The following is a 17110-nucleotide window of genomic DNA, read 5'->3' on the forward strand; positions in this document are numbered from 1 at the left end:
GAAATTTTTACAAAGAGCAAGCATTACATACTGAAGCAGAAGGAAGAACTTTCCAGGAAATAAAGACATACAATTGATATTTGACTGAATAGAAACATATTGTTAATATACACATGGGAGAAACAGTGAAATAATTGAAAAGCATTAACAATAGGTAGATAAAAATTCAGGCCCTCAAAAAGGCTAGTATCAATCACAGGAAAAAGGAAGGAGAAAAAAGAAAGAAAACATAGAAGTAGTATATTACATGGCTCGGCAGTGCACTGCATTGGTATAACCATAATAATGTAAAGAATAACAATTAATTTAACCAAAAATCATACCAAAATTAAATTAGAGGAATGTAGGAAATGTAGTTAGGAAGAGAATGTAAACCGGAATGGGCAGGGCAGGTGCACAGAAAAATGGCTTAAAGTTTGGACTATCTAGCCAAATTGCCTTGCTTCATATCCCAGGACACCTTCTACTAGCTGTATGATCTTAGGTAAGTTACTCAACTTCTTTGCACTTCAGTTTCTGCATCTGGAAAATGAAGATGATACTACTTACTTCAAAGAGTTATTGTAAAGATAAAATGAGTTTACATATGTATATATATATATATAATGTACTGATAAAAATACTTGGTATAAAGTAAATACTCAATAAATGTGTATTTATCATATCATGAACATGGTAGGAAGTCAATATATGTTCTCTAAACTTGAAAAGTTAAGAAATATTCTATATAGAAATGTGGAGGTAAGGAAAATAGAAGAGTTGAAAATTGGGTGAAATAGGGGATAGACTATTGGCTTTCATAAAATCCTCGTAGATCTCTTCGATTTAAAATAAACTTTGTGGCCAGGCGTGGTGGCTCACGCCTGTAATCCCGACATTAGGGAGGCTGAGGCAGGCAGATCACTTGAGTCCAGGAGTTCGAGACCAGCCTGGCCAACATGGCAAAACCCCATCTCTATTAAAAATACAAACATTAGCTAGGCGTGGTGGTGCATGCCCATAGTCCCAGCTACTCAGGAGGCTGAGGCATGAGAATTGCTTGAACCCCAGATATGGAGGTTGCAGTGAGCCAAAATTGCACCACTGCACTCTAGCATGGGAGACAGAGCGAGACTCTGTCTCAAAAAATAAATAAAAATAAAATAATAAAAAAAAGAAATAAACTTTATACATAGACTACTATGATAAAAATAAAACTTAATTCCAAACAAGGTGGCCTTCTTTCCAAAAGCCCTCTGCCTATTGAAAGATAGCTGAGTGAGACTTAATGAGCTCTTCCTTCATATAATGACATTTGCTATATTTGGCCAACTTTCTGCTCCACCATTAAGCCCGATTATCTTTGCTGACACTTAGAGCACATTTACTTTAGATAGGAAATTGAAGGCCAAACAGAAGAGACAAAGTCCCTACCAAGTAAACATGGCCTCTCCCCAGAGTACCACACAAGATAATATATCACATTTTCTATAATAGACCTTAGGTGTTCAAATCCTGGATCTGCCATTTAGTAGCAATGTAATTTTTGACAAGTAATTCACCTCTCTCTGTTTATTTCCTGTGAATTGTACCAAGTCTGCGAGGAAATCTATAGGTCATGCCCTACCTTCTTAAGAATCAGCTCTTAAGGAACAGTCATTAGTGTAATGTTAGGCAACAATTTCAGTGAACAGAAATCCCCAGAGCAACCAGAGAAAGCAGAGCACACTCTGTTCTGAGAACTCTTCAGTAAAATAGAAAGCATGTCCTGAACCAGACCCCAGGCCTTTCATTACACTATCCATCTCTGGTACTTGGAAGATCATGAGATAATAGCCCCTAGCCAGAGGCCCATTTACTAACCCCACTGGTATAAATGGAAAAAGTTTTATAACTTAACTTATTAAACTTAATGCAAAAGTATAACATAATTAGGAAACACACCTTTGATTTCTCTAAAGATGAAAATACATCTGGGGATTGAAAATCTATGAGGTGTGAAGGAAAGGAGACAGAATATTAGCTACCACACTTATTTGCATATCTTTTTTTTTTTTTTTTTTTTTTGGAACCATGTGCGCCTTTATTAGCTGAGCCACTACTCGAGAGGGATGAAGCGGGAGGAGTGGGTGGCCCCGATGCCGGACCGGCATTGCTTTACGGGCTTGTAGGTGATGGAGAACTCGCCCAGGTAGTGGCCAATCATCTCGGGCTTGACCTCCACCTGGTTGAAGGTCTTGCCGTTGTAGACGCCCACCATGCTGCCCACCATCTCGGGCAGGATGATCATGTCCCTCAGGTGCGTCTTCACCACTTCTGGCTTCTCCATGGGCGGCGCCTCCTTCTTGGCCTTGCGCAGGCGCTTCAGCAGGTAGTGCTGCTTCCGCCGCAGGTCCCGATTCAGCCGCCGCCGCTGGCGCGCACTGTACAGCTGCATCAGCTGCTCGTAGGACATGTCCAGCAGCTGGTCCAGGTCCACGCCGCGGTAGGTGAACTTGCGGAAGGTCCGCTTCTTCTTCTGCTCTACTTCTGCCATCTTGCCGGATCCTCAGAAAAAGCTATTTGCATATCTAAAGGTTGTTTTCCTGATGAAAGCAATCACCACTATTAACAGACGTGAGGGTAAATGGCTAACCATCATGATCAAGAAAGTTTCAGCTGATAATAAGCTTCAGTATTACTTAGATAATGCTCTTTTATACTATTAATATTCAAGGTATTTATTTAAAACAGACCAATGGATTTCCATGAAAACCTTCTCTATTGCCTAAGTGACTAAGGTTCATGCTGGCACTACTAGATTATTTTAAAATTTTCAGGAAATTCAGGTCTACTTCGATTTTTAAAATCATGCATCCTGGTTAAGTTAAAACTCTATTTCACTCTTCTCCCATGTCACATTTAAAACGTTTTATATAACCTCAAAAAACACAAGCAAAAAATGAAGTCTCTAATTGATCTTGTGAATTCTACAACTCTTCCTACTAACCAAATGGATATTAAAGGGGGTACAAATACCTGAAGGTTTTATGAAGGATTTATTTGATAAAATTCATAATGTATTTAGTTTTCAACCAAGCTTCAAAACATAGAATGATGATTCAAATGTCTGGGACAGGAAAGGCACTGGAATTTCAAGGAACTCACAGTAAGTGTCAAGAGCCTCATCCCTGAGGCTTGGTGAAAGGTTTAAATAAGATAATGAATGTAAATCATGTGTACTGACTACATAGTAAGTAATCAATAATATCTGCTACTATCATTGAGAACTATGGACTGGATGCCATTATACATGGGAATTCTGTGGTTAGATAAGCATAGCCCAAAGATTCTTAATAATCACCAACCTGGAGGGAAGTCACTGTTAGGGATATGATGAGGGCTATGAATTTTGTATGCTTTGACAGTCTAGTTAGAAAAGCATAGTTGAAGATGTCTATCAAACCTGCAGGGGATGGCAGTGCTAGAAGAGATAATTCCATAGTTTGAATGACAGACTCAAGATCAAAAGGAGCTCAGACCGAGATGATGGGCTATAATAAACAAGATATTTAAGCATGTTATTCTCCTGCTTAATTACTTTCAGTGGCTTTCTGTTGCTGACCACTGAATGCCCTCATGTCTCAGCATGGCATTGAATACCCTCTACATTAGAACCTTGTCTGGATTTTTTTGGTATCTCCCACCACTCCCCTACAGATGCCCATCTCTTTATCTGAGCTTCTTGTTGTTCCCAGATCTTGCCCCTACCATACTACCTGTTTCTTCTTGCTATAGACTGAATGTTTGTGTTCCCCAACCCCAAATTCATATGCCCAATCTAATCCCCAGTGTGAGGGCATTTGGATTGGAGGTAAAGCCTTTGGGAGATAATTAGTTCATGAGGGTGGAGTCCTCATGTATGGAATTTGTGCCTTTATACAGGAGACCCCAGAGAGCTCCCTTGCCTCTTCCACCTTCTGAGGACACAGGAACCAGGAAGCAGGCTCTCAACAGACACCAAATCTGCCAGCTCCTTGACCTTGGACTTACCAGCCTCCAGAACTCTGAGAAATAATTTTTTATTTTTTATAAGCCACCCAGTTTGTATTAGTCTTTCCTACACTGCTATGAAGAACTGCCTAAGACTGGGTAATTTATAAAGAAAGAAAGGTTTAATTGACTCACAGTTCCCCAGGCTGTACAGGAGGCATGACTAGGGAGGCCTCAGGAAACTTACAATCATGGCAGAAGGCAAAAGAGAAGCAAGCGTGTTTTCAAGTGGTGGCAGGAGAGAGAGAAAGAGTAAAGGGGGAAGTGCTACACACTTTTAAATAACCAGATCTTGTGAGAACTCTGTCACAAGATAGCACTAGGGGGATGGTGCTAAATCATAAGAAACCATCGATCCAATCATCTCCCACCAGGCCCCACCTCCAACGTTCGGATCACAGTTCAACAGGAGACTTGGGTGGAGACACAGAGCCAAATCATATCACAGTTTATGGTATTGTTATTGCAGCCTGAACAGGCTAGGATGGTGCCGGCCTGTCTCCCACCTGTTTCTGAAAATCCTATTCATCCTGTTTGGCTCAACTCAAAAGTTATTTCCTTCATGAAGAAGTTCCCAGTCCCCCAAAATCAAATAAGCACCAAGTCTGCCCTCGAGTGCCAACTATCTCACACCACTGCCTCATATTGGACGTCTTGGTGACCTTGGTCAGTCCTCTTATTAACTTCCAGGTCTCTTAAAGGCAGGAACTGTTTCAATTATGCAGGCTACATTCTTAAAAGTATTCATGAAACAAATAAATAAATGATATAGGTGAAGTCCTCTGTTCGTGGCCAAACCAAAATCATTTCAGGGGAACAGGATGAATGAAAAATCACATCTTAGGGTTGTAGCTGCTGTAAGTAGAATAAGTGCAAATATCGTGGGCACTAAAAGCTAATAAAAACATAGGGTACACTATCCAGAGGACAGAATAACTCTCTGGTTACCAGATGTGAGGCAATTAACATTCTATGTGGGTTCTGATTATTGAATGCTTAAAGAATTGCTCTAGTGTGGGCTAATGGTGGGAAGGGGCTTCACCTGTAGTGTGATGCAGTCTCATTTACTATGCCAATAACAGCACATTCCTCACCGTGGAACCTGAGTAATCTCTATACATCCTCAGACCTAAAGAGACAAAAAAGCTCAAATCTTAGGTCTCTCATGGCTGGAAAGGGGACAAACTGGTCGAAAGTATGGCTTCATCTTACGTTATGGTGGGAAATAATAGAATATTGGCTGCTATGAGGGATAGGCTGGGAGTCAGGTGGGAGGTGAACATTAAGAAGGAGAGGGACTGACCTGAAGCCTACGGAGTGTCGCTATCACTCATCACAGGGTTAATTTTGAGAGGCATCTATGTTTGTGCAGTTGTGTTTTCTGTAAACATTATTGTTTTGCTCCAGTATGGTATTTCTTAAAGTGTTTTGGAAAAGTAAGGAAAGAGGCCGGGCACAATGGCTCACGCCTATAATCCCAGCACTTTGGGAGGCTGAGGCAGGTGGATCACTTGAGGTCAGGAGTTCGAGACCACCTGGCCAACATAGTAAAACCTCATCTCTACTAAACGTACTAAAATTAGCCGGGTGTGGTGGCACACGCCTGTGGTCCCAGCTACTCAGGAGGCTGAGGCAGGAGAATCCTTTGAACCCGGTGGGTGGAGGTTGCAGTGAGCCGAGATAACACCATTGCACTCCAGCATGGGTGACAGAGTGAGACTCTATCTCAAAAAAAAAGAAAAGAAAAGGAAAGAGATTAGATTAAGATTAAGTACCTACTTCCTCTCCCACTTCAAGTCCTGGAAATAGAGGATCAGAAATGTTGAGGAATTCTTTAGGATAGAAAGGAGGTGGGATTTTACTTATGAGAAGACAGCAAATAAAGACTGCAACTTAACACATACACAGGTGAAAGTGTTAGCAAGAGTAGGAACCATTTGCTCTACATAACTCCAGAAAAAACTCATACTAAAATGAAAACATAAAGCAGGCAGTTCTGAGCAATTCCCATCCTTTCTCTACAAAAAGAGACACAGTACTAAATAAAACATAATTTAGCAATCACAAGCATGAACAGATAGACCACAAAATTTACCGAGCATTTAAGCAAGATCAACACTATGAATGAAGACATTAAACCAAAAAGTCAGAGGCACTACCATCTAAGGAAAAGGAATAAATTATAAATTAAAAGAACATAAGAGAACTAAAATAAGGTGTAATTAATGTTTTCAAAAGATAGCATAAAACAAGAGCAAGAACAAATTGCTTTATCATATGGGATCTAGCCTTCAGCTCTGAATGTGACATCCTATTACTGACAAAGTCTGTCTTTCCAAAATGGGGTGTTTCTCTGTTCAGTTCAGAAGCCAATACACAAAAACAAAAGTGAGCATCAAGCAGTTCAGGTTTCGTTCGATGGCCATAGAATTGAGAAGTGGGAGCTTGGCTCACAAATCAATTTCACAGCTCTTGCAAGTGAGTAAATCACAAATATAGGGCATCTTTAATGAAGGGGTTAAGCATTAAGAGCAAGAGGAGGAATATTCATGTCTTTTCTGGGAATGGACAGAGAACCGCTCAAAACCAGAGTGCGCTTTTCTTTTTGTCCTTTCATGGTTTCCTCTGGCTGTTGTCAGGGTGATTGTCAACTGTCATGGCACTGGTGGGAGAGTCGTTTAGCATGGACATTAGACTATAATGAAGTTAGAGGTTCTTCAGAGGTCAAGTGAGCTGCCATCTTGGATCCCACCAGTCTTAGTAAGTTAGACCACAAGGGGGAAATTCAGACCTCAGGCATCCTGTTTCCTAAAGAAAAGCAGGGTTAAGACAGGATAGAAATTCACCTAGGTCATGTAGGCATTACAGTGTGTAACAATCCTAAATATCAACTCTCATGACTGGCCTAGGACCTTGAAACAACAGGAACTATGTCCAAATACCATGAAAGTTTCATGTAGTATCAGTGTTAATGTCAGTATGTAGATTCTTTGGCTTGCAGGGAGGACTTGCGTGGCAGAAGTGCTTTGGTAACAGAAAAGAAAATTTAACTTGTGAGCTCTTTCTTCTCAGGTAGCACGAATGTAACAGACTCCTGTATGACAAAATATATTTTCCCAGGAATGGCAAGCACCCATTTTTGTCCAGTTCATGGTTCTGGAGGTACTTACAAATTAGTGTGATGTTCATAATAGTTGCTCTCAGAAATTGCAGAACAGTTTGCAATTTTTTTTTTAAGGGTCTTGCTCTCTTGCCCAGGGTGGAGTGCAGTGGCGTGATCTTGGCTTACTGCAACCTCCGCCTCCCAGGTTCAAGAGATTCTCCCACTTCAGCCTCCTGATTTGCTGGGACAACAGACATGCACGACCACGCCCAGCTAATTTTTGTATTCTTTTGGTAGAGACAGGGCTTCACCATGTTGGTCAGGCTGGTCTCGAACTCCTGACCTCAAGTGACCTGCCCGCCTTGACCTCCCAAAGCGCTGGGATTAGAGGCATGAGCCACAGTGCCCAACCACATTTTTATTATTAAACAATTCATAATACTCTTAAAGATGTATGCTTAAAGGCCTAGAGTGAGACATGATACCAATTTGTTACACTGGCAGCCAAACTTTGTACACTAAACTTGTAAATATTTTTTACAAACACATTTAGTAAGTATGTAATTAAATGTTTAGAAAATTAAATAAAAACTCAACTCATTATAATAATAATGATTTATTGTTTCATAGACCTTGATTATCACTGGTTTTGCCTTATAGATTTTAATAGATTAAGTTTGAATACTTTAGCATAACCACATCGTGAAAATATGTAAAAATAACTTTTTAAAAATTCTTTACATTTACTTTAATTTATATTTTTTATAAATATATATTTGGTGTAATTTGAACACAATTATATTTACTTCTTAATTCTTTTAGATCTGTATACAAATTATGTGAAACTCCTTCTATTTTTTATATTTTATTTTTTGCCTAAGTTCTACCTCAGGATCTAGAAACTCTTTCTTTTAACAACGTAATTAACAATTTTGCTGAAACAAAGGCAAGAAAGATACATTTTACAGAATACATATTTTTGAATAGATTATTTCGTTGCTGAATCAAATATTGCTGATTCATCAACAGGACTGTAATAATAATTAAATTCAGCCATCTTTGACATTTTGGCAACTTTATGAAAACCATACCTTTATACATCTTTTTAAATGTTGCTGTTATGAAGGTACACTTGTCAAGGTACAGGAAAAATCATTTTATTTTCAGCTTGATTCATAACTTTTAAGTACCAAGCATATGAGGCATGGGTTCTCATTTGTACTCTTTTCCCACCTACCAGAAACAGGCCTGGTCAGACTGGAATAATTTCGGATGCAACTGTAATCCTTGTAAATGAAAATAGGTTACAATCATCCATTAAGAACAGAGATTCTCAGCTGGGCCAGGTGGCTCACGCCTGTAATCTCAGCACTTTGGGAGGCCAAGGTGGGCGGATCACGAGGTCAGGAGATCGAGACCATTTTGGCCAACATGTTGAAACTCCGTGTCTACTAAAATACAAAATAAAAATTAGCCGGGCATGGTGGCGTGTGCCTGTAGGCCTAGCTACTTGGGAGGCTGAGGCTGGGGAATCACCTGAACTCCGGAGATGGAGGTTGCAGTGAGCCAAGATTGTGCCACTGCACTCCAGCCCGGCAACAGAGTAAGACTCTGTCTCAAAAAAAAAAAAACAGAGATTCTCACCGAAGAATTTTCAGTGTCACCGTATGCTCTGTACAAGAGGTGAAACTAAAACTAAAACAAAATGACCCAAAAAAGGATGCAAATACATGATTTTTAAAAGATACGCTAAGGAAATGCTACAAAAATGAAAGGAAATGAGGTAATATTAATATCAGTTAATAAAATTCGAGGCCAGAAATGTTAAATGAGTAAATAAGAAATGTATGTTGATGGTATATATAATCATATATACCTAACAAGATAGCTGTAAGCTATAACTGTTAGAAATATAAACAAAGAGACAAATACATAATAATTGTGACATATTTTAATATACTTCTTTCAGTGATTAAGAAAGCATTTAATAACAGCAACAGCAATAAAAATGTGTGGGTTTTGAGTGAATAGCACAATGCAAGCTTAGCTGTATACATGGATGATGGATGGATGGGTGGATGAATACATACATACGGCTGGGCGCGGTGGCTCACGTCTGCAATCCTAGCACTTTGGGAGGCCGAGGCGGGTGGATCATCTGAGGTCGGGAGTTCGAGACCAGCCTGGCCAATATGGTGAAACCCCATCTCTACTGAAAATACAAAAAATTAGCCGGGCGTAGTGGTGCATGTCTGTAATCCCAGCTACTCGGGAGGCTGAGGCATGAGAATCGCTTGAACCCAGGAGGCAGAGATTGTGGTGAGCCGAGATCGCACCACTGCACTCCAGCCTAGGCGACAGAGCAAGACTCCGTCTCAAAAAAAAAAAAAGAATATATATATACATACATGTAGGTTGATAGCTAACTAGGTAGATATATAGATATACAGATACATATATAGTTGATAAATAGATTTGCTCAGCTATAATATTATAAACTATAAATATTACAAGCTCTCATGGATGAAATTGATATCTTAAATCAACGGGGAAAGAATGGAATATTCAAAACTGGTATTGGGATATTGGACAATGGATGTGGGAGCAGGTTTTAATTTAAATAGGGAGAATTGCTTAGGACTTGATGAGCCAAGACTTGGAGGCAAAGAAGTGGTTGGAGAAACCACCCCAGGCAGAGGAACCCCAGGGGTCAGCCAATGCAAGGCTCTAAATTAGGAAGTACTCAGTGAGGCTGAGAACAATAAGGCACTAAGTTCTTTTAGGTTCTCAGGCCTTTGCACTTATCTCTGCTTCAAATGCCTCCTTTTCCCTTCCTATCTGGGAAACATTCACTCTTTCTTCAGTGTAGCCTCCAAGTTCACTTGCTCAGTGAAGGCCCCTCTGATTCTCCCAGAAAGGATGTGCTACCCCATCCTCCGTGCTCACAAGCCTCGGCCCACAGCTCAGGATTAGTTTTTATTACAGTGCGACTTTAGGTTTTCATATCTGACTTCCCCACCAGACTATGAACAAATCAAAGGCAAAGATTGCATTTCATTGAGCTGTGCTTCCCCGAACATCAGGCATAGTACATAAGACACACTCACTCCATAAACCTTTGTATGTCAAAAGAGAGATATTATGTATTAAGCAGTCCAATTCCTCTTTTCACTGTGCATTCTTCATGCAAATGGCAGCTGTGTCTTAGGTGTTTCCCATATGTAGCGACAAGGTATTATGTACTATAAGGAATAAATGGGAAACTACCAGACCCCTTCTCTAAGCAGAACTGAGGGCAGGGATTTCACATCAAACAGACCATGAAATAAATGGAGAGGGCTAATTTGTATTTATTTATGTATTTATTTATTTTTATTTATTTATTTATTGAGAGAAAGTCTCGCTCTGTTGCCCAGGCTGGAGTGCAGCGGTGCGATCTCAGCTCACTGCAACCTCCGCCTCCCAGGTTCAAATGATTCTCATGCCTCAGCCTCCCAAGTAGCTGAGATTACAGGTGTGCGCCACCACACCCAGTTAATTTTTTGTATTTTTTAGTAGAGACAGGGTTTCACCATGTTGGCCAGGCTTGTCTCGAACTCCTGACCTCAAATGATCCTCCTGCCTCAGCCTCCCAAATTGCTGGGATTACAGGCATGAGCCACTGTGCCTGGCTGCGGAGTGGGCTAATTACAGAACATGTTGTACTGGCTAGGAATACAAAAGCCATCAGGAAAAGGCCAAATGAGTGTGCTCTCCTGTCACTGAAGGCTTCTGAAAGGATATGGGCCAGTGCATCAGATTTTGTTGCTGAGCAGGTTGGAGAAGAGCATCAAAGGTGAGAGCAAAGGTAAGAACCAGCATAGACGTGGGAATGAGTGGGTGGGTGCACCGGCCAAGAAGGGGCCTGACCGAAGGAGCAGGGAACAACCAATAGTTTATGGAAGGCTGGAGTCAGATTGCAGAGACTAGAGACTCCTAATATCAGGCTGAGAAATCAAATAGCTGTTCATCATTTGTGCCTGAGGATGGATCAGAGCAACGTGATGAAAGTGGCACTTGTGTAAGACTTGCCCAGCAGAGTAGGGCAAGGATGGATGCAAGGGAAAGAATCTGGAGCCTCAGGCCAAGAAGAATCAGGATCTGTTATACAAGGACCCAGGTATGGGGGGCTTGAAAGCAACTTGGGGGCTAGGACTGTGTCTGGACCACCACGTGGCCCCATATTGGTGGTAGGGACTGAGTGTCTGTTGAATACGTGAATGTTGTGAATTAATTAAGAAGAAAAGAGTTGAGGGTTGTTTTTAATCAAGGAACAGTAGGCTCTAATGATAGAGAGACCTCCTTACCTCTTTCCCACAAACCCCCATCCTGCACCCTATGTTCCAGGGATAGTAAGCTGTTCACTGTTCTCAAGAGACTGGTTCTGCCCTATCTCTGGACATTCGTATTACTGCTTGCTTTGCCTGGAAGGGAAGGGAAGACATTTCTGACTGAATCAAAAAGTGATTTAGAGGACTAAATATAAAGAAGTTTTAGGAATACCTTAATTTCTGCTTTTATTTTCATTTTAATGTATTTAAAAGTATAATACAATGAAAATAATCCATGCCTAAATATGTCTAAATAGGTTTTAATGTTTAAGATAAAAATCTTAGGTAGGGCTGGGCGTGGTGGCTCACGTCAGTAATCCCAGCATTTCGGGAAGCTGAGGCAGGTGGATCACTCAAGGTCAGGAATTCGAGACCAGTCTGGCCAACATGGAGAAACCCCACCTCTACTAAAAATACAAAAATTAGCTGGGTGTGGTAGTGGGGGCCTGTAATCCCAGCTACCTGGGAGGCTGAGGCATGAGAATAGCTTGAATCCGGGAGGCGGAGGTTGCAGTGAGCTGAGATCATGCCACTGCACTCCAGCCTGGGCAACAAAGCAAGACTCTGTCTCAAAAACAAAAAGAAAAATCCTCGGTAATAAAAAGCATTGTGTTATATACTCAATTTGGCAATGTTTTTTCTTTTCTTAGTGGTGTATAAAATAATGGTGCAGTCCGGGTGTGGTGACTCACGCCTGTAATCCCAGCACTTTGGGAGGCCGAGGCGGGCAGATCACAAGGTCAGGAGATCAAGACCATCCTGGCTAATACGGTGAAACCCCGTCTCTACTAAAAATTCAAAAAATTAGCCCGGCGTGGTGATACGCGCCTGTAGTCCCAGCTACTCGGGAGGCTGGGCAGGAGAATGACTTGAACCTGGGAGGAAGAGGTTGCAGTGAGCTGAGATCGGGCCACTGCACTCCAGCCTGGGGGGACAGAGTGACACTCTGTCTCAAAAAGAAGAAGAAGGAGAAGGAGAAGAGTGCAACTTATGATGAATGCATCTTAGATGAGATGAAACATTTTTCTGTTTATAAGACTTCTCTTCCTTTAAGTCTAAGATAAAGTGACTTCTATAATACAGTAATATTAATAATTAACATTTTCTTTTTTCTTTTTCCTATAACACTTACCTGACATACTACATATACTTTATTTGTTATGTCTATCGCTTGTCTCCCTGCTAAAATGCATATTCCATGAGGGTAGGAATTTTTATCTATATGTTCTCTGATATCTCCTAAGCCCCTAAAACAGCACATAGTAAGTGCTCTCTCTCTCTCTCTGTCTCTCTCTCTCTCTATATATATATATATGTATGTATGTTGGATGAATGAAATTTTTTAATGTGCTAGACACTCTTCTAAGTGCTTTGCATGGCTTGTTTCATTTAACTTTCACAAGAAACCTAAGGTCTATATTACCACCCACATTTTCAGTCGAGGGAACCAATGTATGTAAAGATTCAGTAACCTGACCAAGGTTGCACAGCTTGACACTGGAGGAAATAGAATTCAAGTGTAGTCTGCCTCTGAACACAATACTCTTCTCCGTTCCACTGTGCTGTTTCTAATACCACCTGTGTTCCTCTTTTTGAGGTCTCTTGGCAAACTCTTGTTCTGGACACCCATTGCATTGGATGCCTGCCTCTATCATAGCTCTTATTGCCCTTTATTAGAGGATAATATGGTCCATGTCCTCCACTAGATTGAGCTTCTCAAAGGCTGAGACCTACCTTATTTGTCTTTTTTTTTTCTTTTTGAGACGGAGTCTCGCTCTGTTGCCCAGGCTGGAGTGCAGTGGCACGATCTCAGCTCACTGCAACCTCCGCCTCCCAGGTTCATGCCATTCTCCTGCCTTAAACTCCTGAGTAGCTGGGACTACAGGCACCCGCCACCACGCCTGGCTAATTTTTTGTATTTTTAGTAGAGACGGGGTTTCACCCTGTTAGCCAGGATGGTCTCAATCTCCTGACCTCATGATCCGCCCACCTCGGCCTCCCAAAGTGCTGGGATTACAGGCATGGGCCACTGGCCTCTTATTTGTCTTTATCCCCAAGGCCTACCATGGAGGCTGGCACTGCACAGATGCATAATGTCTGTGAAATGAATTGGCAATGTAAATACAGAGCAGGGAGCATAAAAGAGAATTGGAAGGCTTCTAACGGGAAGACAAAGGACTTGTGGAACTGATGAAAAAGAACAGCTTAAGAAGAGCAGCGCTTCTAGAGAGAAAATATCAAGTCCAGTTCTGAACGTCTTGGAATGATGGAAAGATAAACAAGTGAAGATATCCAGTAGGGATGTGGAACAAGAAAACTGTCACAAAGGTCCTTTTAAGGGCCAACACATAGTCTTGCAAGTCGTTGTGACAGAAGTGCTAACTGAAACTATCAGAGTGAATTGACTCACCAACTAAAACAATGCAGAAAGAGACAGAGAGAGGAGAGCGAGAGAGAGAGAGAGAGAAATGAAGGGACAGCATCTTGGCGTATACCTATAGTTAAGGGGGTTGAGGAAGGCAAGGAGACAGCACAGAGATCTAGAAGAAATTCAGAAGATCGCTGTAGCAACACTGAAGTCAAGGGAATCGTTCTCCGGTCTGTGCCCGTGAGTAGGTGTCTGTGATAACTGCTTTGTAACAGTACAGATTATAAATAAAAGTCTGTGGGCAGCAACAGAAAAACAACACATACATTTTCAGTGCGACTGGGTCTGTCTGGCCCTGCCCACCAGTGGTTTGGGGATCTACTTCATTCCGACTAGAGAGCACCCACTCAAAATTTCCTCTGGATGGCAACCCAGCACAACACGTCTTCCACCTCTTCACACTGACTCCTCCTCGCCTCCTCTCTCCTCCAAACATAGGCTGGGTGATTACACCCTCTTTGTGTCAAAACAGCACACTTGAAATCATTTTATGGCACCCACATTCTTCCATTTTAATCTTTAAGATTTTGTAAGGTGAAATGGTCTTTGCAATTGTTATCCTGTGTTAATTTTCTTTTTCTTATCGACACCACAGAATTCCTCTCTTCTAGCTTGTTTTTGCTCTATTAGTGAAACCAGCATTTCCCAGCTGGCGAACTAGACTTCTTCAGGGGTAAGGTGGGGAATGTTATTGCAACTCACTACGTCTCTCTGGTAATATGTTCCTTGTCTATCCCTTAAGCTTGCCACAGACCACTAGGAATTGCTTAGGTGCACGGTGGCATTTAGCACTAGAGACCACTAACTTTTGACCTCAAAGAGCACTTAAGATACTAAATTCATTAAAAATTTAGTAATAACACTACAAATATTCTGTGTGAACACTATTTTTACCTTTCTGTAAATCAAATTTATTAAAGATGACCTTCCTCAGGTCAATTACTCATTTTATTTGTTTAGAAATTGTGAGATATACATTCCTATGGAAAAGTGAATAAAACATATATGTACAGTTTATTTAAAGAATAATTATAAAGCGAATACTCAGGTCCATAAATAAAACATTCTCCACATCCCAGGAGCCCCACCATGTGCCCCTCCCTGATGATATCTCCTTTCTTACCCTGGAGAGGAACATTTGTGATAATCATTTCTTAGCTTTTCTGTATAGTTTTACTACTTATGACTGTTATTTTAAACAATATAGTAGAGTTCTGCCCGTTTTTGAACTTTATGTGAGTGGAAACATTCTGTATTTGTTGGTTGTCTCAGTATGGCAATTCACCATGTTATTGTAAATAATCGTTTGTTTCTCTTTGTTGCTGTATTATATTTCACAGTATGACTATACCATAATTTATCCATTCTATTGTTGATACAAGTTTGAGTTGCATAATGGTTTCAGCTATTAAAAAAATGCATATGTACAGGAAATTCTGTAGAGTTGCTGAGTCACAGTGAATGTGTATCTTCAATCTTGCTAGATAATTCAATCTTACTAGATAATGCCACACTGTTTTCCCTGATTGTATCAACTTATGCTACCACAGTGTATGAGGATATTCCTTGCTTCTTCCTTAAAACTTGTTTCTGTCAGACTTTTAAATTATTTTTTGATCTGCTGCATTGTTATTTTCATGTTCCTTTCTATAGTTACTAATGAGAATGTTGGTCCTTTCATATATTAGTCATTTGCATTTGGTGCTGTGCCTATTTAAGCTTTTTGCCCATTTTCAAAATGGGCAAGTCTATTTCTTATTGATTTGTGTTATTTGTATATTCTGGATACTAATCCTTTTTCACTTGCTTCATGGTATTGTTTGGTAAACAAAAGTCCATTACTTTTATGTAGCCCAATATTTTTATGTATGTAATACATCTTTTTTTTTATTTTGACGGAGTCTCTCCCTGTTGCCCAGGCTGGAGTGCAATGGCACGATCTCAGCTCACTGCAACTTCCGCCTCCTGAGTTCAAGCAATTCTCCTGCATCAGCCTCCTGAGTAGCTGGGATTACAGGCACACACCACCACGTCCGGCTGATTTTTTGTATCTTTATTAGAGTCGGGGTTTCACCATGTTGGCCAGGCTGGTCTCGAACTCCTTACCTTATGATCCGTCTGCCTCAGCCTCCCAAAGTGCTGGGACTACAGGCGTGAGCCACTGCACCCGGCCACATCATTTGATAGTTACTGAGACTTTCCTTTATGGCTAAAAATTCCTCTTAACCTAAGTCATAAAGATTTTTTCTTATATAGGTCCACATAACTTATCTGAAATCCCTGGAGCCAGATGTTTGAAATATAGACTATTTTAAATATTAGAAGGGTAGTATGAAACATACAACATATATTGTATAATATTCTCAACAAGAACTGGGACAGTACCCATAATATTTCTACAGAAAAGCATATGCAGTCACCTAAGTGATAATGTTAATAACAACTATAAAGAGCCTCATGTTACTTTAAGTCCTATTTTTCACCAAATGAGTTCCAAAGTGTGTGATGTTTCAGAGGTTTGGGGATTTTATAATTAGTACAAAAGTTATGGTAGCCTTATTCAGTAAGAATGGAATTATTTCAAAGTTTGTAGGAACTTACTGGTGGAGCCACGTACCTGGGATTTGTGTGTATGAAGATTCTTCACTACTCATTCAAATTATGTAATAGTTTCTCTACTTTTGAGTTACTTGTTTTTCTTGAAATTTGTACAGTCATCTAAATCTTATTTGCACTAAATTGTTTACAAGATTATCTAACTTTTTTGATGTCTATAGTATTTCTAGTTTCCATTCTTGATAAAGATTGCTGACATCCCTCCTTTTATAGCTATTAGATGTTTGCCAATTTTAATTTTTCTTTTCCAAAAAAAATCAACTTTTGGTTTCTTTCAACCTATTCTATGCTGTGGTGTGCTAGTGAGTTAGCTCCAAACATAAAATCCTGGCTTGTTTGTTGATTTCCATAGTGTAAACAGTCCCATCATGGTTGACTTCAAGCTACTTATTTGAATTGGCTCCAAACATAAAACAAAATCCTGGCTTGTTTGTTGAGTTCCATAGTGTAAACAGTCCCATCATGGGTGACTTCAAGCTACTTATTTGATGTTATTGATCATGGAGTTGCCAAGAGGTGTGCACAATTGGCTCTCCCATGCCAGTACAGGCTGGCTCTGGTACACCACTGCTTTTATTTTCC

General features: G+C 40.4%; 1 protein-coding gene across 1 annotated transcript; it reads right to left on the bottom strand.

Annotated features, from left to right (window-relative positions):
• Positions 1-2034: 2034 nt before the first annotated feature.
• On the bottom strand, positions 2035-5733 carry LOC101133825 (small ribosomal subunit protein uS19). Its single transcript, XM_055372854.2, has one exon. The coding sequence runs from the start codon at positions 2513-2515 to the stop codon at positions 2078-2080; it is 438 nt and encodes a 145-aa protein (XP_055228829.1). The 5' UTR covers positions 2516-5733; the 3' UTR covers positions 2035-2077.
• Between the last annotated feature and the right edge of the window lie 11377 nt (positions 5734-17110).

This window comes from Gorilla gorilla, chromosome 1 (genome assembly GCF_029281585.2).
Source record: "Gorilla gorilla gorilla isolate KB3781 chromosome 1, NHGRI_mGorGor1-v2.1_pri, whole genome shotgun sequence".
Classification (NCBI taxonomy): domain Eukaryota; kingdom Metazoa; phylum Chordata; class Mammalia; order Primates; family Hominidae; genus Gorilla; species Gorilla gorilla.

Coding starts and splice junctions, on each gene's coding strand:
- LOC101133825 (XM_055372854.2), bottom strand. CDS start 2,515: ATGGCAGAAGTAGAGCAGAAGAAGAAGCGGACCTTCCGCAAGTTCACC.